Source organism: Lissotriton helveticus, chromosome 2_1, assembly GCF_964261635.1.
Source record: "Lissotriton helveticus chromosome 2_1, aLisHel1.1, whole genome shotgun sequence".
Classification (NCBI taxonomy): domain Eukaryota; kingdom Metazoa; phylum Chordata; class Amphibia; order Caudata; family Salamandridae; genus Lissotriton; species Lissotriton helveticus.
Genome location: NC_136059.1, coordinates 1,371,416,973 through 1,371,443,507, shown reverse-complemented (window position 1 = coordinate 1,371,443,507; position 26,535 = coordinate 1,371,416,973). Strand labels below are relative to the sequence as shown.

The window sequence follows — 26,535 nt, the reverse complement described above, 5'->3', positions numbered from 1 at the left end:
CGAGCAAGCAGGGCAGTATTGTTTATGTGGCCCTACTTGTGCTTACACAGCATGCCTGGTCTGATAGCTGGGACATAAAATATAAATGCAAGACCCCGTGAAAACGTTCCAGTCATACAGTTACTTCTGTCCCAAGCCATGGTGCGATCTGCCCTTTCCTAGGCTGTGCTCTAGTATGTTTAAGGTACAGCAGTGTACTGAGTACTGGGAAGAGTGTTTATCCGGGGCTGTACTGTAATATGTTTAAGGTACAGCGGAGTACCAGAGTACTGCTAAGAGGTTTGTTTGTTTTTTTGCAGATTTATATAGTGCTTACTCGACCTGAAGGTATTGGAGTGCTTTACATAAGCACCAGTTACGTTACAAAAGGACACACTTATTTTTGTTAGGCACAGGGCGATTAAGTGATTTGCAGAGAATCACAGGATGCTGAGCCACCGGAGCCGTACTCTAGTATGTTTAAGGTACAGCGGTGAACCTGAGTTCTGCCTAGAGTATACATCCAGGGCCACGCTCTAGTATGTGTAATGTACAGTAGTGTACCCGAGTACTGCTAAGAGTGTTTATCTGAGGCAGCGCTCTAATATGTTTAAGGTTCAGTGGTGTACCCGAGTACTGCTGAGAATGTTCATCCAAGGCCGTGCTAGTAACTTTCAAAACATTGCAGTGAGAATATTAATGAGGCTAAAAAATTAGATCATGTCTTACTGGTCATAGATCAACTGTGCTGCAAATGTTTTGAAGAAAATTTGTAATCAACCAATTTGAGGGTCGAGTGCATTGATGTTGGGTCGAGCAGAAAATTCTAGTCACTAGACTTGCAGGGCAAGTACGATTTTTAAGATTTGTCGAGCCCTGTGCTATATTCTGTGGCTAAAAAGGAACCTGCAGTAGGACTGTGCGCCCACCCTACCAGAGCGACGGCAGCTAGTACTGCTTTGGGATGTCGAGTTCCCTTACTTGACATCTGTCAGGTAGCCACGTGGGCATCCTTGCACACTTTCACCAAGTATTACTGCCTGTATAGCTAAGTCCGGAGAGACGGCTTTTTTGGCCGTTTTGTTCTCCAGGACTTCCTGGTCTGAACTTAGTTTGCAGACCCACCTCTGGGGTTGGCATTGCTGGGGTATCTATTCTAAGGTAAGGAATCTATAACTACAGTCTTTTTCAGATGAACAAGTTACTTACCTTTCGTAACGTTATATCTGTAAGAGACATCTGTAGTTATAGATTACTTACCGTCCCACCCTTCCTACCCGTTCTGCGAACTGACTTCTAGGGGTCGGGACTCCTTTCTAGGGCCCTAGTTTTGTGCACCAGTGGTCAGTGTCTTGCATGGCTCTGCGCTTCTGGCTTGGAAAGTCGTGTCAGAACTGACGTCTGCGCGCAGGGGCGGTGTCTAGGTACACACCGCAATGTCATCCCAGCGGCCATGATGCCGACAACGGACGCGGAGTCGACCTACGCCACCTACCAACGCACAGGGGTACTGCTAAGTAAAAAATTCTCCTTATCTAGTCTGATGTCTGGGGGTAATTCTAAGGTAACGATTCTATAACTACATATGTCTCTTACGGATACATTGTTACTGAAGGTAAGTAACTTGTTTGTTAGAGAACTTCCATATGGTCACCTTACAAGACGTGATCCCACTTCTCCAACAAGGCAACTCTATGGCTACAATAGACCTGCCTATTTTCACATACCACACAACCAGCACTTCACAAATATCTCCTGTTTGTGGTGGGCGGCAAATATTATCAGTTCAAAGTCCTCCCTTTTGGGGTGACTACTGCACCTCAGGTATTCACCAAATACCTAGTGGTAGTAGCAGCCCATCTACGCTGACAAAAACGCCAGGTATTTCCGTACCTGGACAGTTGGCTTATTAAAGCCAACACTCATCAGCAATGTCAACAACACACTTGGATTACAATAGATCTGCTCCATCGCTTACGGTTCACCATCAATATCACCAATTCTCACCTTAAACCTGGATGTTCAGCTATATTTAGGGGCTATGCTATTCTAAACACATAAGTAGGATTAGACGATCTATCCCAATACTGCAAGAATCCAGAATTTTCAAGCGTTAATACCTCAATTCCAACTCGCAGTGAGAAAGTGTTTGCATCTCTGAGGTAAGGCGGCCTCCTACTTTGCCATAGTACCTCATACACAACTTTGCATGCGTCCGTTACAGGAATTCCTAGCTCTCAACAATGGTCTCAATCATACGGTCTTTTAGAAGACCTAGTGATGATAGACCATTGCACTCATCACACTTCAGTGATGGAACACCAACAACCAATTACAAGGGTGGCCATTCTTCCACCCTGTTCCTCACATCACTGTCACAATGGATGCCTCACTCACAGAATGAGTTGCACAGTACAGGGTCTCCGGGACACTGAACACTTGGGTTTTCATATCAACAACCTAGAGCTTCAAGCTGTTCACCTAGCATTGAAGGCATTTCTACCTCACTTGATTGGCGAGGTTGTCCTAGTTCAGCCGGACAATATGACAGCCATGTATTATCTACAAAAACAGTGGGGGGAGATGTTCTCCACAAGTAGCTCACCTATTTCAGACCATTTGGAGATGGGCTGTACATCACAATATTCCTATATTAGCGCACGGGTACTCACTAATATTTTATAAGGGGCCAAAAGGATTGTCTGTGATGTGACTGAGGGCCTCATTGATGCCAGTAGCGTCGGGGCAGGTGGTGCCTGTATGGGGGGTGCTGGGGAAGTGTCGGGAACATCGGGAAACATCCTGCTCGAGGCATATGAGCTGCAGATTACACGCTATGCATAGATGGCCACCTAGTGTTGGGCCTGGATGTTTGCAGTTAGTTTTGTTGTAAAAGAGTCTTTGGAAGTCACGGATAGGTGACTCCTCCTTTGGATGATACTGCGCATGGGCATCAGTTCCATCCCCAGATTGTTTTTTTCCGCCACCGGGCTCGGATGTGTTTCCAGCGCTCCGTGTTGAAACCGATTTCCTTTGGCGCGCAATCCTCACCAACTTACAAAACTTAGTTCCGAATGCTTTCCAGTCGATGCTACTCTTCAACATCGAGGATCTGGATTCCGGTCGTCGTCCACTGCCTTCGGGCCTAGCTAGGCCTTGACTCCAGCTCATGGAAAGGACGCCATTTAAAAAGTGTCCTCAATGTGGGTCAAAGTTTCCCCACACCGACCTTCATGAAGTGTGCAACCTCTGCCTCTCTCCGGAGCATGAGGCGAAGGACTGTTCAGCTTGTGCCTCTTTCTGCTCCTAAAAGACTATCCGGGACCGAAGAGCTAGGAGAACAATGGCTCAAAGATCTTCAACTCTGATTCCGGACGACATCTTCGAGGAAGGCGTCAACGTTCTAGAACAACATGATGTTGACAGCAACTCCGAGGCAGAAGATTCCGATGTCGAGGACATCACTCCAGCGTAGCGGGTCTTAAGTAAGACCGTCGACCCCGACCCTTCCTCGACACACCCAAAGAAGGCCCCGATCACACCCTCGCCCTCGGGTGCACACCGACACTCTGCTTCTACTGCCCCACCTTCGGGCCCGGCTAAAAAGCCAATTAAGCCTTCAGGCGACTCTGACTCGAGTACGCCTTCATACGGTGCCGGCGCACATCTACCGGCACCGAAAAAAACAACGGCACCGACTACGCCTACATCCAAACCATCGGCACCGAAACATACTCCTTCGGCACCGAAACCCAGGTCGGAACCAAGCAAACCCGCTTCGGATTCCAAAAAACAATTGGCACCGAAAGAGCCATCGGATCCGAAGAAACCGTCGGATCCAAAAACCATACCGGAACCGAAAAAATCCTCTGAGCCGAAAAAGACCCCTGCTTCCCCGGTAAAAGACATTGTCAAGAAACCAAAACAAGCCTCTTCGGTGCCGAAACCTTCCTCCGCACCAAAAGATCGACCTCCTGTGGAGGATTTACCTTATCCAGACCCTGCTCAAATGACTCTAGCTAAGGATCCAATTACTGGACACTTCATTTTGGCTTCAAAAAAGCGACCACTGAACACTCCAGCTCCGCATTCAAAGAAGAAGCTCCCTTAAGACTGCCTTCCCCTTCTCTTTCACCTGTACCATTACCACAGCCTCCCATACCACAGCGTTCCCCAGCATCCTCTTTCATACCAGGCAGGGATGATAGCTCTGACGATATGGGGGTAACATACCTGATCCAGCCACGCCTACAGGATCCCCCGACCCGTGGGATGATTATACCGTCCCAAATGTCCCTCAGGATGACATATACCCCTCAAGGCCTTCCCCACCAGAAGCCACTACAGGGTTTAATGAATTAATTCACAGGGCTGCACAATATCATGGGGTAGACCTACATACAGACCCTGTTGAGGAAGACTTCCTAATGGATACGTTTGATAACGCACAAAGGTCCTCATCCATTTTACCGATGCTTAAAGGAGTGATCAAGCATGCTCCTGAAGTCTTCAAGGACCCAGTCAGAACTAGAGTCATTAACCCTCGTATAGAGAAAAAAATATAAAGCTGCCCCCTCAGACCCAGCATATATTAAAGGTCCAGTACCACTAGACTCACTTGTAGTTTCCAATGCACGCAAGAGAGCAAACTCACAAACATCAGGTGAGGCTGCACCACCAGATAAGGAGTCTAAGCTACTTGACGCATCAGGAAAAAGAACAGCGTCTCAAGCAGCAAACGTGGGGTATCGCCAATACACAGGCATTATTATTCAGATATGACAGGGCACATTATGATGAGCGTCATTAATGAGGCACCTCCCTGACAGGTACAAGGATAGAGCAAACAAGCTTATCCAAGAGGGGAAAACATCACAGACACCTCTATTCGGTGTGCCCTCGATGCAGCAGATACTGCCTCTAGGGCAGTTAACACCAGCGTTTTACTACGCAGACACGCCTGGCTACGTATATCAGGGTTCAAACCAGAGGTACAAAGTGCCATTCTTAATCAACCCTTTGATGAGCAACACCTATTTGGACCCAACGTAGATGTATCACTAGAGAAAATGAAAAAGGATACAGACACTGCCAAAACTATGGGAGCCCTGCAGTCGCAGACTCCCAGACGTTCATTTCGTCGCTCATCCTATCGAGGTGCCACCAGGGGATATACTTCAGACACAGCTTCTACCTCGTACAAAGCCCCTACACAGTCCACTTACAGTAAAGGTTACCAAAGGGGTGGTTACAGGGGTAACAATAACAAAGGCAGAGGTGCTCCAAATAATTCAATCAGGTTATTGTCTGGAACTAACATCTACCCACCCAAACATACCACCCAAGCAGCGTCCAATGTCACAGGAACATTTAACATTGCTCAGACAGGAGGTAATATCCCTCCTGCAGAAAAATGCAATAGAAATAGTTTCAGAGCATCAGAAAAACAAAGGAGTATACTCCCTATATTTCCTAATACCAAAGAAGGACGGATCTCCCATCCTAGACCTCAGACCTCTAAACATTTACATACAGTCGGATAATTTTCATATGGTCACACTCCAACAAGTCCTTCCATTGCTGGTACTAGACGACTTCTTTGTCACTCTAGATCTCAAGGATGCCTACTTCCATATTCCCATCCACACAGCGCACAGAAAATATCTCAGATTTGTGCTAGACGGGCAGCACTACCAGTTCAAAGTGCTACCATTCGGAGTCACAACAGCACCAAAGCTGTTAACCAAATGCCTAGCAGTAGTAGCAGCACACTTAAGAAGACAACACATTCATGTCTTCCCATACTTGGACGACTGGCTCATAAGACAGCTCATACAGCCAGTGTGTGCAACACACTCACGCTACTATTAAACTGCTCCACGACTTAAATCACACCGAATCGCATCTGCAACCCTCGTACATACAACAGTATCTCGGCGCTACGATAAACACCCAACTAACACTAGCTTATCCCTCTCCAGCCAGGATAACAAGTGTACAAACTCTCCTAACAAAATTCAAACTGCAACACTCGCTACCAGCTCGAGGGTTCATGCAGCTCATAGGGATGATGGCATCTTGCATATTTGTAGTACCTCACGCAAGACAGCAAATGCGTCCACTTCAAGAGTGCCTAGCACGCCAATAGAACCAGGCTCAAGGTCAACTGACAGACCTAGTGTTGGTAGACGGTCTGACTCATTGTTCTCTGCAATTGTGGATCACCAAACACCTTTCCAAAGGGCGACCGTTTCTAGCGGACGCATCGCTCTCCGGCTGGGGAGCGAATCTACTGCATCACACCATGCAAGGCAGGTGGACACCGCAACAAAAGCTACTCCACATCAACCACTGGAAGTTTCTAGCTGTGTTTCTAGCTCCAAAAGCATTTCAAACGCAAGTGTCAGGCAAAGCTGTCTTAGTCCGCACGGACAATATGACCGCTAAGTACTACATAAATAAACAAGGAGGGACACACTCTCTGCAGCCCTCTGTTAGCACAGCAGATATGGAGATGGGCTATACCGCTAAAGATCTTCCTCTTAGCTCAACACGTCCCAGGAGTACAAAACACTATTGCAGATCTGCTAAGTCGACAAACACAGCAGATCCACGAGTGGGAACTTCATCCCCAAGTTCTTGGGGACAACCTCAGATAGGCCTCTTTGCCACCCACGAAAACGCAAAATGCCCAAGCTTTGCCGCCAGATAACCACACCCATTGTCCAAAGGCAAAGCGATATGGATGAACTGTTCAAAACTATTTGCATACGCTTTTATTCCTCTCCCACTACTTCCGTTAGTGGTACGCAAACTACAACAACATTCCCTGACGCTCATTCTAGTGGCTCCAACTTGGGCCAGACAACTGTGGTACACCACACTGTTGCAGATGTCTGTAGTACCACACCAAAAACTAAACCTATCTCCTCAACTATTAACACAGAACAATGGAGAGATCAGACACCCTGGACCAGCTCAGCTCAACCTAGCGATCTGGCTCCTGAGGTCTTAGAGTTTGGTTACCTCAACCTTCCTCCAGAATGCATGAACATCATTAAAGAAGCTAGACATCCCACTACTAGAGCATGTTATGCTGCTAAGTGGAAACGCTTTGTCATATACTGCCAAAACAATCAAATCAATCCCTTAGATGTGTCTATTCAACACATCATAGGATATCTATTACACCTTCAAAAGTGTTAATTAGCCTGTACGTCTATCAGACTACACCTTGCTGCCATTGCAGCATTCTTACAAAATAGACAATATCTATATCTTTTTAGAGTACCAGCTATAAAAGCTTTCATCGAAGGACTCAAAGGAATAATTCCTCCCAGAACGCCACCGGCACCAGTGGGGAACTTGAACATTGTTCTTACAAGGCTAAAGGGTCCTCCCTCGGTCCATTACGTAAATGTGAATTGCAATTTCTAACCTGGAAAGTAGCTTTCCTAGTAGCAATTACTTCTCTCAGAAGGGTTAGGGAACTACAGGCATTTACCATTCAAGAATCTTTTTTGCAAATGCATCATAACAAAGTAGTTCTTCGTACTAATTCTAAATTCCTTCCTTCCCTTTTTTTTTTAACTTATTTTTTATTTTGTCAACTAGAAGTGAACACAGAAACAGAAAGCAATATACATAATGTACAGAAAGAGAAAAGAAACAAATATATCCATTACATTGCATCGTTCCGAATTAATACACTTGAGTAAAACGTAAATTCCTTCCTAAAGTAATTTCACCATTCCATCTAAATCAATCGGTTGAGCTGCCTGTATTTTTCTTGCAGCCTCAAACAGTCGCAGAAAGAGCTCTATACACCTTAGATGTCAAAAGAGCACTACTGTACTATATCGAAAGGACACAAACTTTTCGTAAAACGAAACAACTTTTTTTGTCTTTTTCACCGCCACATAAAGGCAACCCCATATCAAAATCGGGGATCGCCAGATCGATTGTTAAATGCATACAAATATGTTACCAAAAAGCCAAACGTACTTTAACAATTCCTCCAAAAGCCCACTCAACAAGAAAGATAGGGGCTTCAATGGCATTATTAGGGAACATTCCCTTAGATGATACATGCAGAGCTGCTACATGGCTTACACCGCACACATTCACAAAGCATTACTGTGTAGATGTGCAAACTAAACAACAAGCCACTGTGGGCCAGGCTGTACTAAAAACACTGTTTCAAACTGCAACAGATACGGGTGGTCGCTGCTAGGTGTGGGTACTGCTATACAATCAATGTATAGTCTGTAATCTGCAGCTTATATGCCTCAAACGGAAAATGTATGCATCTGTTCTTGGCATGTAGAGCTGCAGAGTTACACACGCCTACCCTCCTCCCCGGCTACCTTTATCTGTTCCAGTATTATCTTAATTAGATACAAATCACATGGACATCACTACTTCTTGTACAGCTCCATCACTTCCCTAATGGCGAAAAACAATCTGGGGATGGAGCCGATGCCTATGCGCAGTATCATCCAAAGGAGGAGTCTCCTATCCCGTGACTTCCAAAGACTTTTCTACAACCAAACAAACTGCAAACATCCGGGCCCAACACTAGGTGGCCATCTATGCATAGTGTGTAACTCTGCAGCTCTACATGCCAAGAACAGATGCATACTGGTAAGTAGCATTTTCCTTACCCTGCATGCATTACTCTGCATACCATTACTCCCGCACTTTTTACAGCGCAGGGCTTTACACTGCAAACTATTACAACGCATTCTCCAAAGTAACTCCCCTGTGGAGTTAGAATATTAAAATGCGTTGTAATGGGAAATGTGTTGTAATGGATTGCGTTGTAAAAGATTTTGCGGGGTAATGCCACGCGGAGTAAAAGTGTGCGGGGTGCAGTGTCCTATTCATATACATCCAGCCGCACAATTGTACAATGTGAAACGAGAACGCCTGGTATTAATCCTGGCTTCCCCACTTCACCAAACTATGATCCTAGGCAATTTTTTAATTTCACTTTCCCACCATTTTCTTTTTTATCATAAAAAAAAGGACATCGAAATACATGCCTTCTGGATGTACATTGTACAAAACCTTCTCCTGTGTTTGATTTATTAAACACATTTTTTTTCCGTGTATATGGGACCCCAGCCCAAAGAGTGCACTTAACTGACTTGCATCTTAGTTCAATATTGACATTGTCAGCGTTGGGGGAAGAATGACTGTTTGTTAGATTCATTTTTGAAAACTGTTGCTTTAAAAAAATACTTCTCAATGTACTGATATAATGTGATGTACAGTTGAAACGGTTCTTCATGTTAATGAAAAACACTTTTTGAATTTTGTAGAGACTTTATTACATTTTTACACTTTTGCTGTAATATTAAATAAGTGTTTCTAAAGTTAGGCAGTGCAGAATAACCTAGTTACTTGCTTTATTTAACTTCAATTAACCTCTAAATAAAGGCTTGTCGGTTTATTTAACTTTTTTCTCTATGCCTCTGCTGAGTCGAGAAAACAGCAACCCAGTGCTGCTCTTGAACAGGGGTCACATGTAAAGGTCAGGAGGGCCGCATGCGGCCCCCAGGCCGTACTTCGAGGATCACTGTGTTAGCGGAAAACCTTCCGGGAACAGAGACACCAATTTTGCAGACCTCTCTGCAGGATGCAGCAGCAACTCCACAAGTGGGAACCCCACACCCAATTCCTCCTCCCAAACTTTCACGAATGGGGGTTCTCTCAAATAGTTCTGTTCACAATGAGTGACAGCTCCAAATACCCAAACTGCGCATCCAAGTTCCAACACCCACTATCGAAGGGCGACACACTATGGATGAGTTGGTCAGGTATTTTTGCCTACACTTTTCCTCCTCTCCCTCTTCTTCCATTTCTGTTTCGGAATCTCAAGCAAACATCTCTCACACTAATACTAGTGGCTCCCACATGGTTCCGTCAGCCCTAGTTCATAACATTACCAGACCTCTTTGTAGTTTCCCCATGAGATGCTCCTTAATAGGCCGGACCTTCTCACTCGGAACCATGGAGAAATCAGGCACCGAGATCCCAAGGTTCTCAACCTGGCGATCTGGCTCCGGATATCATAGAATTCAGTTACCTGAATCTACCCATAAATGTATGACCAAGCTTAGGGAAACCCATAGGCCTACCACCCGAGCATGCTACGTGACTGAGTGGAAGAGGCTTGTTTGTTATTGTCATTCAAAACTAATTGATTCCTTCAATTCCACTACACAGAACATTGTTTACCTGCTTCATTAACAACTCTGGGCTAACATTCACCTCCATAAGGTTAAATCTCACGTTAGCTGTCTATTTACAAAATAGTCAACACATGTCTTGATTCAACATACCAGTCATTAAAGCCTTCATGGAGGGGCTTAAGAGAGTAATTCCACCGCAGGTTCCACCTGCACTCTCATGGTATCTTAACATTGTTCTTACACGAATCATCGGACTTTCAATTGAGCCTTCGCATACCTGCCCCCTTCTGTTTCTCTCTTGAGTGTGTAATTTGTAACTGCTAATGCTTCACGTAGACGTGTCAGGAGCTTCAAGCATTAACCTTGGAAGAACCTTTCTTCCAGCTCCACACAGGCAGGATGGTTCTCCGTAGCAGCCCTAAATTCCTCCCAAAAGTTGTCTCTCACTTTCACTTCAATCAATCGAGTTGCTGTTTTATATCCTTCAACCAGACTTAGTTGCGGAGAGGTCTCTCCACAAATTAGATGTCAAAAAAGCATTTATGTTCTACATTGAACTAAACTATATTTTGCTTTTTCACTACCTCATAAAAGAAAGTCTATATTCAAATCTAGTATTTCCAGATGTATACTTAAGTGAATTCAAACATGTTATGCTAAAATCAAAAGAACTCTACCTACACCTTTTAGAGCACACTGGACTCTCAAGGAAGGAGCATCCATGGTTTTCCTAGGTAACATTCCAATAGCTGACATATGCGAAGCAGCTACATGGTCTACACCACACACGTAAACAAAACATTATTCTGTGGCTGTTTTTTGCACGCTGACAAGCAGTGCTACGTATACTTTTCCAAATTGCAACACCCACAGGTTAGCCATCGCTTCTGATGAGGACCGCTTTACAGTCTAGGCAAAGCAGGTGTATTACAGCCACACATGCCTTGAACAGAATGTTACTTAGCCTGTAAGCATCTGTTCGTGGCAGGTAGTGCTATAGATTCGCATGAGCCCACCATCCTTCCTGGACATCTGTGGCTGCTGCATTTTACTACGTATGGACAGCTCTTTACTGACACTTACTTCACACTCCATTCTCACCCGCCTGTGGGAAAACAATCTAACAGGGGAGTCGATGCTCATACGCATAATCACCAAGAGGAGGAGTCACGCTACCTCGTGATTTGAAACACTTCTTCGATGAAACACAACTTGAACACATCCATACCCAATACTAGATGCCAGGAGTATGCAAAGCATGTTAATCTACAGCACTACATGCCATGAACAGATGCTTACAAGGTAAGTAACATATTCCTTTAACTGGAGTATGAGAATCGCACTTTTGATCTTGTTCAATAAAACATTTCAATATATAAAAGTTGTGAAACGAGGAAGCTGTATTTACTTGTACCTTACCCTGTACCAGTTACAAATGTCATCTCTATTAAAATAGTTTCATGCTCTTGTATGTATAGATGCTTGATTCATCTGCTTAAGTAATTTGAGACTACATCACATTTTCTAGTCTAAGTCATTTGAAATATAGGGAATTAGCTCTGAAAATATTGCATCCAAATAAATCCACTCCTCCCCTTAGGCGCATCACCACGCAATAGTCTTGAGGTTTTGACACCTGAGGTTCCTGGCGAGAGGGATCGTGGGAATTGCATCACTTCATTACAACTTCATCCTAAAGGATGGGCCACGCTTCTTCGATGTTCAAGTAACACAGATGACCAAGAGGTAACACTAAAGAAGGCAGTTTTGAAAGTTAAAAATACCTCTTGTAGGCTAAAATAATGTGCTTAAAAAGTATGTATGCAAATTCGTAAATGCATGTTTTATTAATATATCTGTAATCTGATTAAGTAGCTGTACATCTTTACCATTTCTGCTTCTGGGAGATTCTTGCCTTGTTAACTCTAGGACATCCTCTGTTTACTGTATTAGGATAGATTTTTTTTTCCTTTCGCAAACCCTTTCCGCTCTATCCAGAAACGTACAGTTCACCTAACATCTACCTCAGCCATCCTATTACTTTTTAATGTGATCTTTACCAGACAGCGCTAGCGGTCTCGTTGCAATAGACCTGTTGTCAGTGTACGAAAATCTCACTTGAGGCTTAAATCCTACCCATTGGTTGCCTTTTTTGTTACTCATTCACTTGCTTCTTTTTCGATTGTGTGCCTTGTTCATCTGGTTTGTCGCTCTCCTGAAGTATATCTTCTTACTTGTTTCCAAAATAAGTATATAAAACAATGATGATGGAATGCTTGAATTAATCTCAGCCACTGGTAATCACTCGTGCCACATCCCAGTCCATCTTTTTTTGTGCACACCATGCCACCTCAGTTTGGACTCAACTATATGCAAATCAGTCTTGACACTGCTCCGATAGAAAAGTCCAGCCTGAACTGCCAAGACAGGGTCTGCCTAAACCGAAACACAAGCAATGTAGGACTGGTTTCGTCCTAGTTAAGGGCTCATCAGCCAGGTACAACTTGGTTCGAGTGACAGTGTGCATGGTACCAACGTCTAGGCATACCTGTCCCACTTAGGGTGAGATGGAAAGTATCCAAAACGGTAATGGATGGAATGCTTGAAATAATCTCAACCACTTGTAATCACTCTGTGCCTCATCACAATCCAATGTTATTTTGCACACGTCACCTTAGTTGTGACCCAGTTATATGCAAACCATTCTTGACCCTGTTTTAATAGGAGCAGTCCAGCCCTAATTGCCAAGCCCTCCCTGAACTCCCTTTACATGTCCTTCAGCCACTCTTTCATGTATGTATTGTTTTTTCTTTTTGTTTAGGCACTTCACAGCTACATGTGTTTTTCAGCCATCTCTTGTGACAGATGACACACAGTTTTTTACTTCAGTACTCCGCAAGTACATTTCTTCTCCAGCAGTCTTCCTTGTATTTTTCCCCTCCTCACCCCATACTCAGTGTTGCTTTCTCTCCCCCTTGTGTTTCTTCCCCTGCCCTCTCTGGGCTTTCCTCTCCCATGTTCCTCCATTACCCCCATACCTTCAGTCTTTTTTTAAATGTTTTTCATGTTTTATAGTTTGGCACTTGGTATTCGTGAAAAGAAAAAAATGTGGGAGACTGTAGATACACATGCTCTGCATACTCCTGCCTTCTAGTGTTTGGCTCAGATATTACAACTTGTGTTTATTTTCAAAGAAGTTTCGGATCACAAGATGTGCTGCGATTTCCCCCCCATAGTCCACATTACTCATGGGTGCCGACTACACCTCAGAGTGTTTTTTCCACCATCTAGTTCGTTTGTGCTCATCAGTGTCTCCGAGATCAATATGTTCCTTCTGTCTTTTCGGGCCTAACTGTTCCACTTCTCGAGACAAACAACTTGACTAATAGTTACTTAACACTTGACCTATATTTGATGTTCCTCCCAACAAGAGCTCCTCTTTACTTTGGCCGACAGTTTCGATACCCTAGTCTGTTACTCAGTCAAGTCCTCCTCGCCTCAGAGATTACAGACAGGAAGGGGTTAATGGAATGTACACCTTTCCAATTTTGTCCAGACTGCAACACAAACTATTCCTGGGTGACCTGTAAAGCATTTGCTACCTCTCCACAGTCATAACAAGATTACCTGTGTGTTCTGCCTCACCTTTCGGTGTAAAAAGAGTCTCTGATATCGAAGGAAGAGGTTTTGGGTGTACTTGAAAATGCAGCCGTCCTACTCTGTGATACCCTACATTTTTGGGGGAGAAGGTCCCTCTTGACATTGAGAAGGAAGAGACCGGTCCCTCTGAGATCCTAGCAGCCCAACCAACGCTCCGCCAAGAGGCGTCGCCCTCGAGCGCCTCCAAGGAAGATGATCAGGATAGGACACCTTCGGCATCAAACTAGCAGAGAACTGCACCAAGAAGACATGGCGACATGAGTACCATGGCAGCACAGAGCCAGAGTACAAAACCCCACTTGCTCAAGTGCCAAGCCAGAGCACCTTTCTTGCAGGAGTTTTGCGTCAGGCTGCTAAAAGGTCAGAAAGAAGGCCTCCGCCACCATCTCAACTTTGCCTTTGAAACCCCTAACTTCCAAAGGGCACCTAACCTCCCCCATGGATCCAAAATCATCAGAGACCAAACACTAAGTTGACACTGAGATGGAAGGAATCCAACAGTCCCATCCTGCAGAGACTAGCAGAAGAATTTGATGCCAGACAAAACCGGCATTTCATTAATCCAGAAACGGGGAAGATTTCTGCTAAACCTTACCCAGGGATTCCATTGATCTCACTGCCCATGATTTCAAAGAAGCAGCGGCTCAGTTTTGAGGAGGAGCTCACCTTCAATGCACTGTGACACCTGCCACTGGATTCAAGCTAGCCTGGCTGATGAAGGGTGATGTACCCCGAAACCAGTCCCAGGATGCTTGTTTCCAGTCCAGGGAGGACCTGTCTTGTCAGTTCGGTCTGGAGTGTTCCCCTGAGGCACAGGGTCAAGACTGATTTGCATATGGCTGGGTCCAAACTGGAGTGGTGTAGTGGGCAAAAGAACAATGGATTTAACCCAGATCTCTTGATTGGGGGAGATGTTTCATTCATTCAGCATTCCGTCCATCATTTGTTGCAGTTACACGGCTGATAAAGAGCAGCAGATGACAGCATTGCCTTATACATAATCAGACTGCTCCAATACTTCACAATAAAATTGGGTTCACAGTAAATGTAAAGAAATGCCCGCATCCTACCCACAGCATACCCAGCTCTTCCTGGGCTCAATGGTAAATGTGTTATAAGGAAGGCATAACCCAACCAGCATAGTGAAGGCATTCCAACTGCTGTCTCTTTTTCACTTCACACGTTTGCTAACTGTGAGAACTGTAATGATCCTCTTGGTGATGATAGTGATAGTTTCCTGTATACAAATTGTGCCGAATACCAGATTGCACATGCGCCTGCTCCAACAGTGCCTCACAAGGCAGTGGTCGCAAGCTGTATCTAGTGTTGATAAAGGCCAGCACTCGGCACCCTCTGTAGTAGTGGAGCAGTGAAAACCTGTTGTTCTGCAGATCATTCTTAAACCCTCTCATGCAGTTGAATATTACCATGGTCATATTGCTCACAGTTTGGGGCACACATTTCGGCAACATGACTGTGCAAGGTACTTGGACCTCAAACCACCAGCGTCTGCACATCAGCCTCACCCTCGAGGCTATCTACAAGCTTGTTTACAGCAATATGGTCCTCATGAAGATAGACCCATAACAGCCATGTATTACATACAGAAACGGGGGTATTACATCTCCCCAGTAATCTGTACTACAAGAGATTAGGCACTGGGCAGTCTGCAACAAGATCCATTTTCTAGCGAACACCTACCAGAGCTGGACAATGACTTTGCAGATCTGCTAAGCAGGACACATCAAGTAGTCCACAAGTGGGAACTCCACCACCAGTTCTTTTCCAATACCTCCAGCAGTGGGGAACCAAATTAGTGAATCTCTTCATCACCATAGAAAACTCTGCTTCTAGATACCCACACCCACAGTTCATGGACAATGGTCAAGGCTATTTTCCTAAGCTTTTCCATCTCTCCCACTTATCCCTTGCAGTATCAGAAACAATACAATGGGAGTGTGACTCAACAATTTGTGACATCGAGATGAGACGACAAGCTATAGGGGTAACAAAGATTGCGTTCAATACGTAACCATGGGGGAGAGTTGAGTGAGTCTGGAGAAAACCAAACAGCCCCTTGAGATGCTAGGAAGGCCGTTTGATAAAGGTTCCAATTTCGGAGGTTACTTCCACCTAATGCAGCAGGTTTCCTAAGAAATTTGAGATACTTGCTTGTTTGTCATTTCAAAGTAACTTTGAGGTGAGTTTGTCAAGTTCTTGGAAGAAGCTGGCGAAAAGCTTTATGGGCAGCATAGAAGAATAAAAATGGACTATCAGAGTAATCATCATTTTAAGTGATTGAAGGATACCCCACCAAGAGATATATATTGGAGACCAATTGTTAAGAAGATCTTTAACCTTGGCAATTGTGTAAGCGAATCATTGAAAGAAACTGTATCCTCAAGATCGCTACAAAACCAAATACCCACATTTTTAAGGCGATAAGACTGCCACTTCAGGCCTGAGATAACCAGATGAGAAGATAGGCACCAAGGATTTAAAGGGAATACTATGGTTTTGTCCGTATTCAGAGTATACCCAGAAACTGCTGAAAAGTCTTGGATAATGTTAAATATCGAGGGGATTGCCAATTCTACATCCTCGGAGAAAATAAAGATATCCTCTGCAGAGGTTTTAAATACATGTTGTCCAAATCGAAAACCCTTGATTTTGCAGTCTGAGTTAAGTAATCTAAGTAAAGACTCGATAGTGAGTGAGAAAAGCAGGGGGGACAAGGGGCACTTGTCTTTTACCTTGAAGGAGGTAAGAGGAAGTAGAGCCATGGATTCTAATATTTGGTTTGGGATTCGCAGACAAAGCCAAGACCATGTTAGTAAAGGAAGAGCCCAAAGTTTGAGATTACAATACTGCTTGCAGAAAAGGCCAATAATCGTTATCAAATACCTTTTCCATGTCAAAAGCAATTGCAGCCGAAGGAAGTGCTGATGATCGAGCTTTTGCTAAAATATGACAAAGTACAGATATTGTCCCTAGCAAAACGGCCTTTGACAAAATCAGTTTGTGAGTTATGAATAAGTGTAGAGATGTAAGTTTCCAATCTAGTGGCTAAGATTTTCACATCGATTTTGGCTTCCAGGTTTAAAAAAGAAATCTGATGGATTTTTTGGGGATCAGAGTGATCCTTGCCCTCCTTCGGAATGACCACTATGGTTGCCTCGGCGGCTGAACCCGAGACAATGCCCAATAGGACATATTGATCAAAGACGTTTTTAAGGTGGCTGATAAAAAATGTGTACAACACTTATAGAAGATTATTGGAAAGCCATTCGGACCCGGAGCTTTGCCCGACTGCATGGCCTTAATGGCTTTAACAATTTCTTAAGATTCTATTGGTTTATTCAAGTGTAACTTTTCAGCATCAGACAAGGAAAGAGGGCGAAGAAACTCAAAACATGTTAATTTATCACACGATAATTGGGGAGGGTGTACAATGTCTCGTAGAAGTCTCGAATAACAATCATATCATGATTGAGGAGTTTTTTTGAGCCGTTCTTGTCTGTAATATGGGAAATTTGGGTGTTGAGATTGGTAGATTTAAGCGTAGCTACTAATAGTTTACCAGCTCTATTACAAAGTAAAAGATGTCAGTATTTTTGAGCAAGAACGCAAAGGTAGGCTCTCTTACTAACAATGGAATTAAAGAGTATTTTAGTTTAATATCATGCAGGAGGGTCTTCTCATTGGAATGTCTGTATAGATCCTCCTTCCGTTGGATTTCATCCCCAAGGGATTGAAGTGTGCTTGTAATATTGCTGTTTCTTTTGGACTCGTTGTCCAATATCTCGCTATTCCAGCGCCAAATGCGACCCCCCACCTTTGTCGTGGGAGAGGTGTGGCGCCGCGGCCAGGGCGACTGACGCTGGAATCTGGGGATCAGGGTTCGATCCCCGGCTCCGGCGGCAGGTTAGCCCAGCACCATGCGACTCTGGGCAATAGCTTGCTTAATCTTCCCGACGGCCCCCAGCGCCTAGAGACCCTTACGGGTGATTGTGCGCTTTACAAATGTGGATTATTTGTCGGTTAGGCTAAGAATCGATAATAAGATAGCAGCATGGTGGGAGACAACTATTGGGTGAATCGGTGTTTCAGACATATCCCTAATGAGAGGCATCCACAAGAAGGTAGTCAATACGGGGAAAACTAGAATGAGGAGAAGAACGTAAAATCGCTGTCCTGCAGATTGTGTAATCTCCAAGCATCTAGTAACTGATGGGAAGTACAAAGGTTAAGTAATTGCTTGTGTGCCCTGGGAACTTTGCATTTGAAAGCAGAGTGTCGGTTTAAGATATGATCGAGGGGAAGATTAAAATCCTCTCCTACCATTATTTTAGACCGTTGAGGGATGTCAGTTTTTTATTTATTGTACGCCAAAACTCAGGGTCATCTGTGTTGCGTACATAAATATTCATATCATATAGGTCTTGGGAACCACTGGTCCGTCTAGTAAGAAGCCATCTCCCATTGGTGTCACATTCAGCTGCGACTATAGACAGACCTGACTGTTTAGAAATAAGAGTGAGGAGCCGTAGTTTCAGAGCATGTAACATCCACAACCCATCCCTTCCTCATGAGCAGTGCCTCTTTGAAACCAATCTTTAGGCTCCTGAAGAACTACATCCCCTTTCAGATATTTACAATAGTCCAAGATTTTGGCCCTTTTCACAGGGTGATTTAGCCCTTTGGTGTTTAAGGTGATAAGTTCTAGGGGGGCCGTTGGGCAATATCTGAATGACAGATATAAAATGGTTTGTGAGGGGCTCAGCCTGGAACTGAGCAAAGAAGTACAGCAGAGGTGAAGCAGGTATCCCAGTGGGAAAGGGAAAAGGGAAGGGGGTGCAAGGAAAGAGCAAACAAAAGAAGTCCCGCCTTCACTGAACCAAGTCAGAGATGTGATGTGACCCCCTTCCACCAGCGAATGTCTGTAAGTGCAAGGGAAAAAAAGACATGAACAGCAAACCGCAATGGCTGACAGTCAGTGCAGAAAAAAATGCCGGGAAGAGTTACACAGGCTGCGGGAAATAAAGAGCAGCAAATGCATAAAGAAAAACAGATATTTAGAAGGAAACCACACGTTACATTAGCATGTGACACCAACGGGTGCGAAAGCGGCAGCAGGCAAAAACGAGCGTAAAAACATGTTAGTTATCAAATGAAATGTTTAGAGCAATATCTGAATCCTAGCAGGTCTAGACAAATATGAACCATGACCTGATACAAAGTGAAACAGAAGTAATTGTACGGGTGAAAGGAACTAAATTATGCAGATGACAGTATCTAATGTCAATGTATAGCATCAGTGAGTACTGTCTAAATAAATAATAGTAATACTAATAAACAAGATGTCTCCTAAATGAAGTTGTAAAAACAACCACAAGAGAAGTGGCCACTAAGAGACTGGTACCCACGAACAGAGGAAGATAGCAGTTAATTACCCAGCCACGAGAATGAGCACATCAAAAATGTGTGTATACATATGTAAGGGTAACTGAGGGTGGGAGCTTAAAAGAGAACACACCTAAGGCAAGAATAGACACAAAAATACACAACTGAGGAGAATTGCGCATATACCCCAATACCTTAGGGGGGATAACACAAGGAACAACACCAAGAATAATTAAAAAGGATATACTCTGTAGGACAGGAACCAAAGCAAAAGTGTGTGCAGGATATCAGGCTATATAATGAGGTGAAGAAGTACCAGGTAGAGCATCAGAGTCCATGTGCGAATCGGATTGGTTGTCCAGGAAACTTGCCAAGTTCATAGGCTCTACAAAGATTTTTTTACTGGCCTCTGAAGGTTATCCGAAAATTCGAGAGTCCTAAAAAAGACAAAGGAATACCGAAGTCCAACAGTCTCTTCTGAAGATTTAAGAAACCTTTGTGACAAATAACAAGATCTCTGGCATAGTCCTGCGAAATTGAGATTTTGTGATCACGACACTGTAACGACCTTATCTTCCTCATGTGAGCTAAGATTTGCTCCATGTGTTGATGGCGCAGGGGGTGAAATAAAAGGTCTGTGGTTTGTCATGTTTTTAGGCTTGAACGTTGGAACCTTATGGGTTCTTTCAAAGTCCTTTTTAAAAGACAACTGAAGGGCATCGGGAATCCAAGAAATAAAAAAATCAGCAACAGATGGCGCAGAAGATTCAATACCTTTCGGTAAACCAAAAATACAGTGATTACTTCTCCGATTATGAACCTCCTGTTCTGTGAGATCTCCCTGTAAAGATGAGATGGATTATTCAAAATCTTGGATCTGCTTAGCGTGGGAGTTTGTAAAATCTTTCACTGAGCTTATTCTGTTCTCAGCATTGGACCATCTTATTGACATGACTTTGAAGTCCTTGCGGATGCTCGCTACCTCCAGTTGGAGAAGATCAGTATTTGTTTTGGTACTCTGGGCAATGTCATGTACGGTGTTGAGTTTAGGCAGCATGGCTTCTATGGTGGACGCAGAATTTGGGCAACCTTTGATCGGGGACTCTGGGATCAGTGGAGTTGTTTTGAGCGTTTCAGGGACGATTTAGAGTCCTTGTCCTTCATGCTTCCAGACATGCTTCCAGTCACGCCTTCTGCCATGTGTTTGGTAAGGGTTGTAGGTAAGTAGCGAGGGAACAAATTAAGAAGCAGCTGTATGACGAAGTATAAAGTGTAAATCGTAAGCCACTAGACCTCCCCTGCTTTACTGAACTTCAATGATACTACACTAGTACCACCTTGAGTTCATTGGAGCCACATGCCTTAACTGTAGACTGGTAACGATAACGACATACGTTCGAGGCATATGGGCTGCAGATGGTACATTTATGAATAGATCGCCATCTGGTGTTGGGCTCGGATGATTGCACTTGTTTTTCTTCTGGAGAAGTCTTTGTCGTCATAGATGACTCCTCCTGTAGGTGTTAGTGCGCATGGGCATCGGCTCCATCCTTAGATTGTTTTTTTCCGCCATCGGGTTCGGATGAGGATCGAAGCGCTCCGGATCGACTTCGATAAAGAAAGTTAAATTTGGCGCGTAAACCTTTCCAATTCGACGGTATTGTTATCGAACGCGACTACACTTCCATCTCGACGCGTTTCGAAGAACGACGACTACGAGAAGACCAGCTCGACGTAGTCCAGCCCGGAGTCCATGGAAAGGACTCCATTCAAAAAATGTCCAACGTGTGGTGCTAAGGTCCCACACAAGGACCTACACGAGGTGTGCAACCTCTGCTTGTCCCCTGAACACGAATCCAGGGACTGTGAGGCCTGTGCAGCATTTTCCTCAAAATCGACGATTAGAAACAGTCGAGCCCGAAGACACGAGGTATCGAGAATGCAGTCACAAGCAATCCCGGAGCTGTTCGAGGACCAGCACCCAGAAGAGGAAGAAGAGGGCGACGAGGCGGGGTCAGAAGCGGACGAGTCCGACGTCGAGGAAATCGACGTCCAACAAACCGTGAGTGACGACGTCCCTTTACCAAACAACAGACCCCGCACGGTGTCGACCCCGCCCTCGAGCCCGGTCAGACAACCGAAAAAAGTTTCCGACGCCCCGCCTTCGGGCCCGGCAACGAAACCGAAACCGAAACACTTGGTCTCCCATCATGGTGGTTCCGATAAACGACCCACCCCGACATCGACACCGAAGCTCCATATCAAGGAAAGCTCGAAGTCGAAACAGTCCATGTCGACACCGAAACACGCTTCGACGTCGAAAACAACCTCGACACCGAAGATACCCTCGACACCGAAGACATCGGATCCGAATAAAATCTCGGTGCCGAAAATACAAATGGACAGTCAAAAGAAAAAACACCTTTCGGACCCGAAAACTGCGGTACCGACACAGGAATATAAAACCGATCCTAAACAAAAGACTGTTTATTGATCCACAAACTGGCAAGGTAGTCACAGAACTACCCAAAAAGAGAAAAGTGAACAATCGGACGACAAAACTCCTCCGAAGAAGAGAACAATGGGGACAAATACAACTCCTCCCCCTTCTCCACATCCTAGAGACACACCCTCTTCTCCTATTCCTCACAATAGGCCAACTATTCCTACCACACGACCATCTACACCTACAACAGATGTAGAAAGTGACACAGGGGAGGGAGAATATCCAGGGGATGATGAAGACACAATCCCAGAGGAGGCAGACCCATGGGAACAGTACAATGTAGGGTCAGATAACGATAACGGCCCTGAATTGTATCCGTCAAAACCCTCACCTCCTGGTGATAATACTGGTTTTGCGCAACTCATTAATATAGCAGCAAAATACCACAAGGTAGAACTACATGCAGAACCTCAAATAGAGGATTTCCTATTAGAAACACTACCTGCTGCACAAAGAACATCAGGAACACTACCAATGCTTAAGGGCCTTCTCAATCACACATCAGAGATATTCAAAGACCCGGTGAGGGCTAGGGTATTGAACCCAAGAATTGATAAGAAATATAGGGCATCTCCAAAAGACCCAATATTCATCAAGGGACAAATTCCTCTAGACTCACTAGTGGTCACAAACGCTCGTAAGAGAGCAAACTCTTTATCTACAGGAGAAGCTCCACCTCATGGCAAAGAGTCTAAGCTAATAGATGCCTCTGGCAAGAGAGTAGCATCTCAAGCGGCAAACAGCTGGCGCATAGCTAATACACAGGCACTACTTGCAAGGTATGACAGAGCGCATTATGACGAGTTAGAAAAACTCATCACACATCTCCCTAAAGAACATTAAAAGAGGGCAGATCAACTCATACAGGAAGGGAAGTTAATTACTAACACTTCAATCAAGTGCGCCCTAGACGCGGCAGACACTGCAGCAAGATCCATAAACACAAGCATCATGCTAAGGAGACATGCATGGCTCAGGGTTTCAGGGTTCAAACAAGAGGTGCAAACTTCATTACTGAACCAACCTTTTGATGAGAAAACACTTTTCGGCACTGGGACAGATGAGGCCTTAGAAAAGATGAAAAAGGATACGGAAACGGCTAAATCAATGGGAGCATTGCAACAGCCGACCCAAAGAGGTTCCTTTCGTAGGTCCACCTATAGAGGAGGATCCAAAAATACAGGTACAAGCCAGCAACAAACCTCTTTTACACCGACATCACCCAGAGGTAATTCTAGAGATAGTTACAGAGGTAACAACAGCAAGGGTAGAGGTCGTGGAAACAACAACAACCGCAACTCTCCAACCCCAAAGCAGTGACTTCATACAGCTTCCCCCAGACCATATAACACCGGTCGGGGGACGCCTATCACAGTTCCTACCTGTCTGGGAAAACATCACATCAGACAGGTGGGTGAGACAAATTATCCAACATGGTTATTGCCTGGTACTCACATCTACCCCACCAAACATCCCCCCCAAACAGCGTCCAATGAAACAAGATCACTTAACACTGTTAAAACAAGAAGTACTGTCTCTGCTACAAAAGCATGCCATAGAGAAGGTTCCAAAGCAACAACAAGGAACAGGAGTATACTCCCTATACTTCCTAATTCCCAAAAAGGATGGGTCTCTAAGGCCAACACTAGACCTAAGACCTCTCAACGCATACATAAATTCAGAACATTTCCACATGGTCACGCTCCAACAAGTACTTCCTTTACTGAAGAAAGGGGACTTTCTTTCTACACTAGATCTAAAAGACGCTTACTTTCATATCCCGATTCACAAAGCCCACAGGAAATATCTACGGTTTGTGGTAGAAGGACAACATTATCAGTTCAAAGTCCTTCCGTTTGGTGTCACGACGGCACCAAGGGTGTTCACAAAATGCCTAGCAGTGGTTGCAGCCCACCTAAGAAGACAACAAATACATGTCTTCCCATACTTGGACGACTGGCTAATAAAGGCCAAGTCACAAGAAGAATGTCTTCAGAACACACAGAAGACAATTCACATGCTGCACCAACTAGGGTTCACTGTGAACTACACAAAGTCACACCTGCAACCAAGCAAGGTTCAACAATATTTAGGGGCTACTATAGGCACAGAAAAAGCCAAAGTATACCCCAATCCAGTCAGGATCCAGACAATGCTTACAATCATTCAAAAATTTCAGCCACAACACTCACTAACAGCAAGAGTGTTCATGCAGCTATTAGGGATGATGTCATCCTGCATACTGCTAATACCATATGCCAAACTACAAATGCGTCCGCTACAAGAATGTTTAGCGACACAGTGGAATCAGGCTCAAGGACAGATTACAGATCTGGTGTTGGTAGACGACCGCACACACCGCTCTCTGAAGTGGTGGAACACAACAAACATTGCCAAGGGGCGATCGTTCCTAGAACCAATTCCACAGGTGACAATAACAGCGGACGCATCGCTCACGGGATGGGGAGCGCATATGGAAAAATATACAGTACAAGGAAGATGGAGTGTGCAGGAAAGAAGGCTGCACATTATTCATCTAGAACTACTAGCTGTGTTTCTAGCATTGAAAGCCTTTCAAATGCATGTTACCAACAAAGCAGTCCTGATCAGAACAGACAACATGACAGCAATGTATTATATTCAAAAACGGGGGGGGACGCACTCTCTCCAACTCTCCAGACTAGCGCAGGAAATTTGGAGATGGGCCATTCCTCAAAACATCTATCTGTTAGCAGAACACCTACCAGGAGTTCAAAACCAGATAGCAGACATCTTAAGCAGACAGTCGGAACAAATACACGAATGGGAACTGCACCAACAAATACTGCAACCATTCTTCCAAAGATGGGGACAACCAGAGATAGACCTCTTTGCCACTCATCAGAACGCAAAATGCCAAAGCTTCGCGTCCAGGTACCCACCCCACCTGTCGCAGGGCAATGCGTTTTGGATAAATTGGTCCAACAAATTTGCATACGCTTTTCCCCCTCTCCCACTAATCCCATTAGTGGTCAGAAAGCTGCAACAACACTCAATGACCATGATACTAGTAGCACCCACGTGGGCACGACAACCGTGGTTCACCACGCTCTTGCAACTCTCACAAGTGCCACACCAAAAGCTAAGAATTCTACCCATGCACCTTACACAGAACCATGGAGAAATAATGCACCCAGATCCCACACAACTGAACCTAGCGATCTGGTTCCTGAAATCCTAGAATTTGGGTACTTCGATCTACCCCCAAATTGCATGGAGATAATTAAGCAAGCGCGACGTCCCACCACCAAAGCATGCTACGCATCTAAGTGGAAGAGGTTTGCTATATACTGTACCACTAATAATATCAACCCTCTGGACGTATCAACAAAGGAGATTATTTGCTACTTACTACACTTACAGCAATGTAATCTCGCGTATACATCTATCAGAGTACATCTAGCAGCTATAGCAGCGTACCTACAAAACAGGCAGCACATATCCCTGTTTAGAGTGCCAGCGATAAAAACCTTCATGGAAGGCCTTAAAAGAGTCATTCCACCAAGATTACCACCTTCCCCGGTCTGGAACCTCAACGTAGTACTCACCAGACTAATGGGACCACCTTTCGAACCTATGCATAGGTGTGAAATACAATTCCTTACATGGAAGGTGGCCTTTCTTATAGCCATTACCTCACTCAGGAGAGTAAGTGAATTACAGGCACTGACAATACAAGAACCATTCCTACAATTACATCAGAATAAAGTGGTTCTTAGAACAAACCCAAAGTTCTTGCCTAAAGTAATTTCAGCATTTCACATCAATCAACCGGTGGAACTACCAGTCTTTTTCCCAAAGCCACAGACGGTAGCAGAAAGGGCCCTACATACACTAGATGTCAAAAGGGCCATTTTGTACTACATAGAAAGGACACAAAATTTCAGAAAAACTAAACGACTATTTGTAGCATTTTCCCCAACACATAAGGGCAATCCTATCTCTAAAGCAGGCATCGCTAGATGGATTGTAAGATGTATACAAATATGTTACATAAAAGCAAAGAGAACATTAACTGTTCCTCCTAGAGCTCATTCTACACGTAAGCTAGGAGCATCTATGGCATTCTTAGGAAACATTCCCCTAGATGACATATGTAGAGCAGCAACTTGGTCTACACCACATACCTTTACAAAGCACTACTGTGTTGATGTGCAGGCAACACAACAAGCCAGAGTGGGCCAAGCTGTATTAAAAACTCTATTTCAAACAGTTGCGACAGACACGGGTGACCACCGCTAGGGAGGTAACTGCTGTATAATCTATTCATAAATGTACCATCTGCAGCCCATATGCCTCGAACAGAATATGCTACTTTCTAGTATGCATCTGTTCTTGGCATAGAGGGCTGCAGGGTGGTACATGCCCTCCCTGCCTCCCCGGAAACCTGTGTCTGTCCCAACATTCTTATTTAGATACACTTACATGGGCATATCTTTATGTATTCTGCTACACTACTCCATCTAACCCTACTATGGCAAAACAATCTAAGGATGGAGCCGATGCCCATGCGCACTAACACCTACAGGAGGAGTCATCTATGACGACAAAGACTTCTCCAGAAGAAAAACAAGTGCAATCATCCGAGCCCAACACCAGATGGCGATCTATTCATAAATGTACCACTCTGCAGCCCTCTATGCCAAGAACAGATGCATACTGGTAAGTAGCATATTCCTTATACAGCTTGTGTCTCAGGTAGGGGAAAAAAAGGAACCACAGAGACCATATACTTGAAATTCAGACTGCTTG

At 44.4% G+C, this 26,535-nt stretch overlaps 1 protein-coding gene across 1 annotated transcript in view; it reads left to right on the top strand.

Moving 5' to 3' along the window:
• DCAF10 (DDB1 and CUL4 associated factor 10) overlaps positions 1–26,535 on the top strand; it is a 290,928-nt gene that overhangs the window by 240,641 nt on the left and 23,752 nt on the right. The window contains exon 6 of the mRNA XM_078676309.1: positions 11,776–11,921. Within this exon, the coding sequence (XP_078532435.1) occupies positions 11,776–11,921 (146 nt within the window). The remainder of the gene's footprint in view (positions 1–11,775; positions 11,922–26,535) is intronic.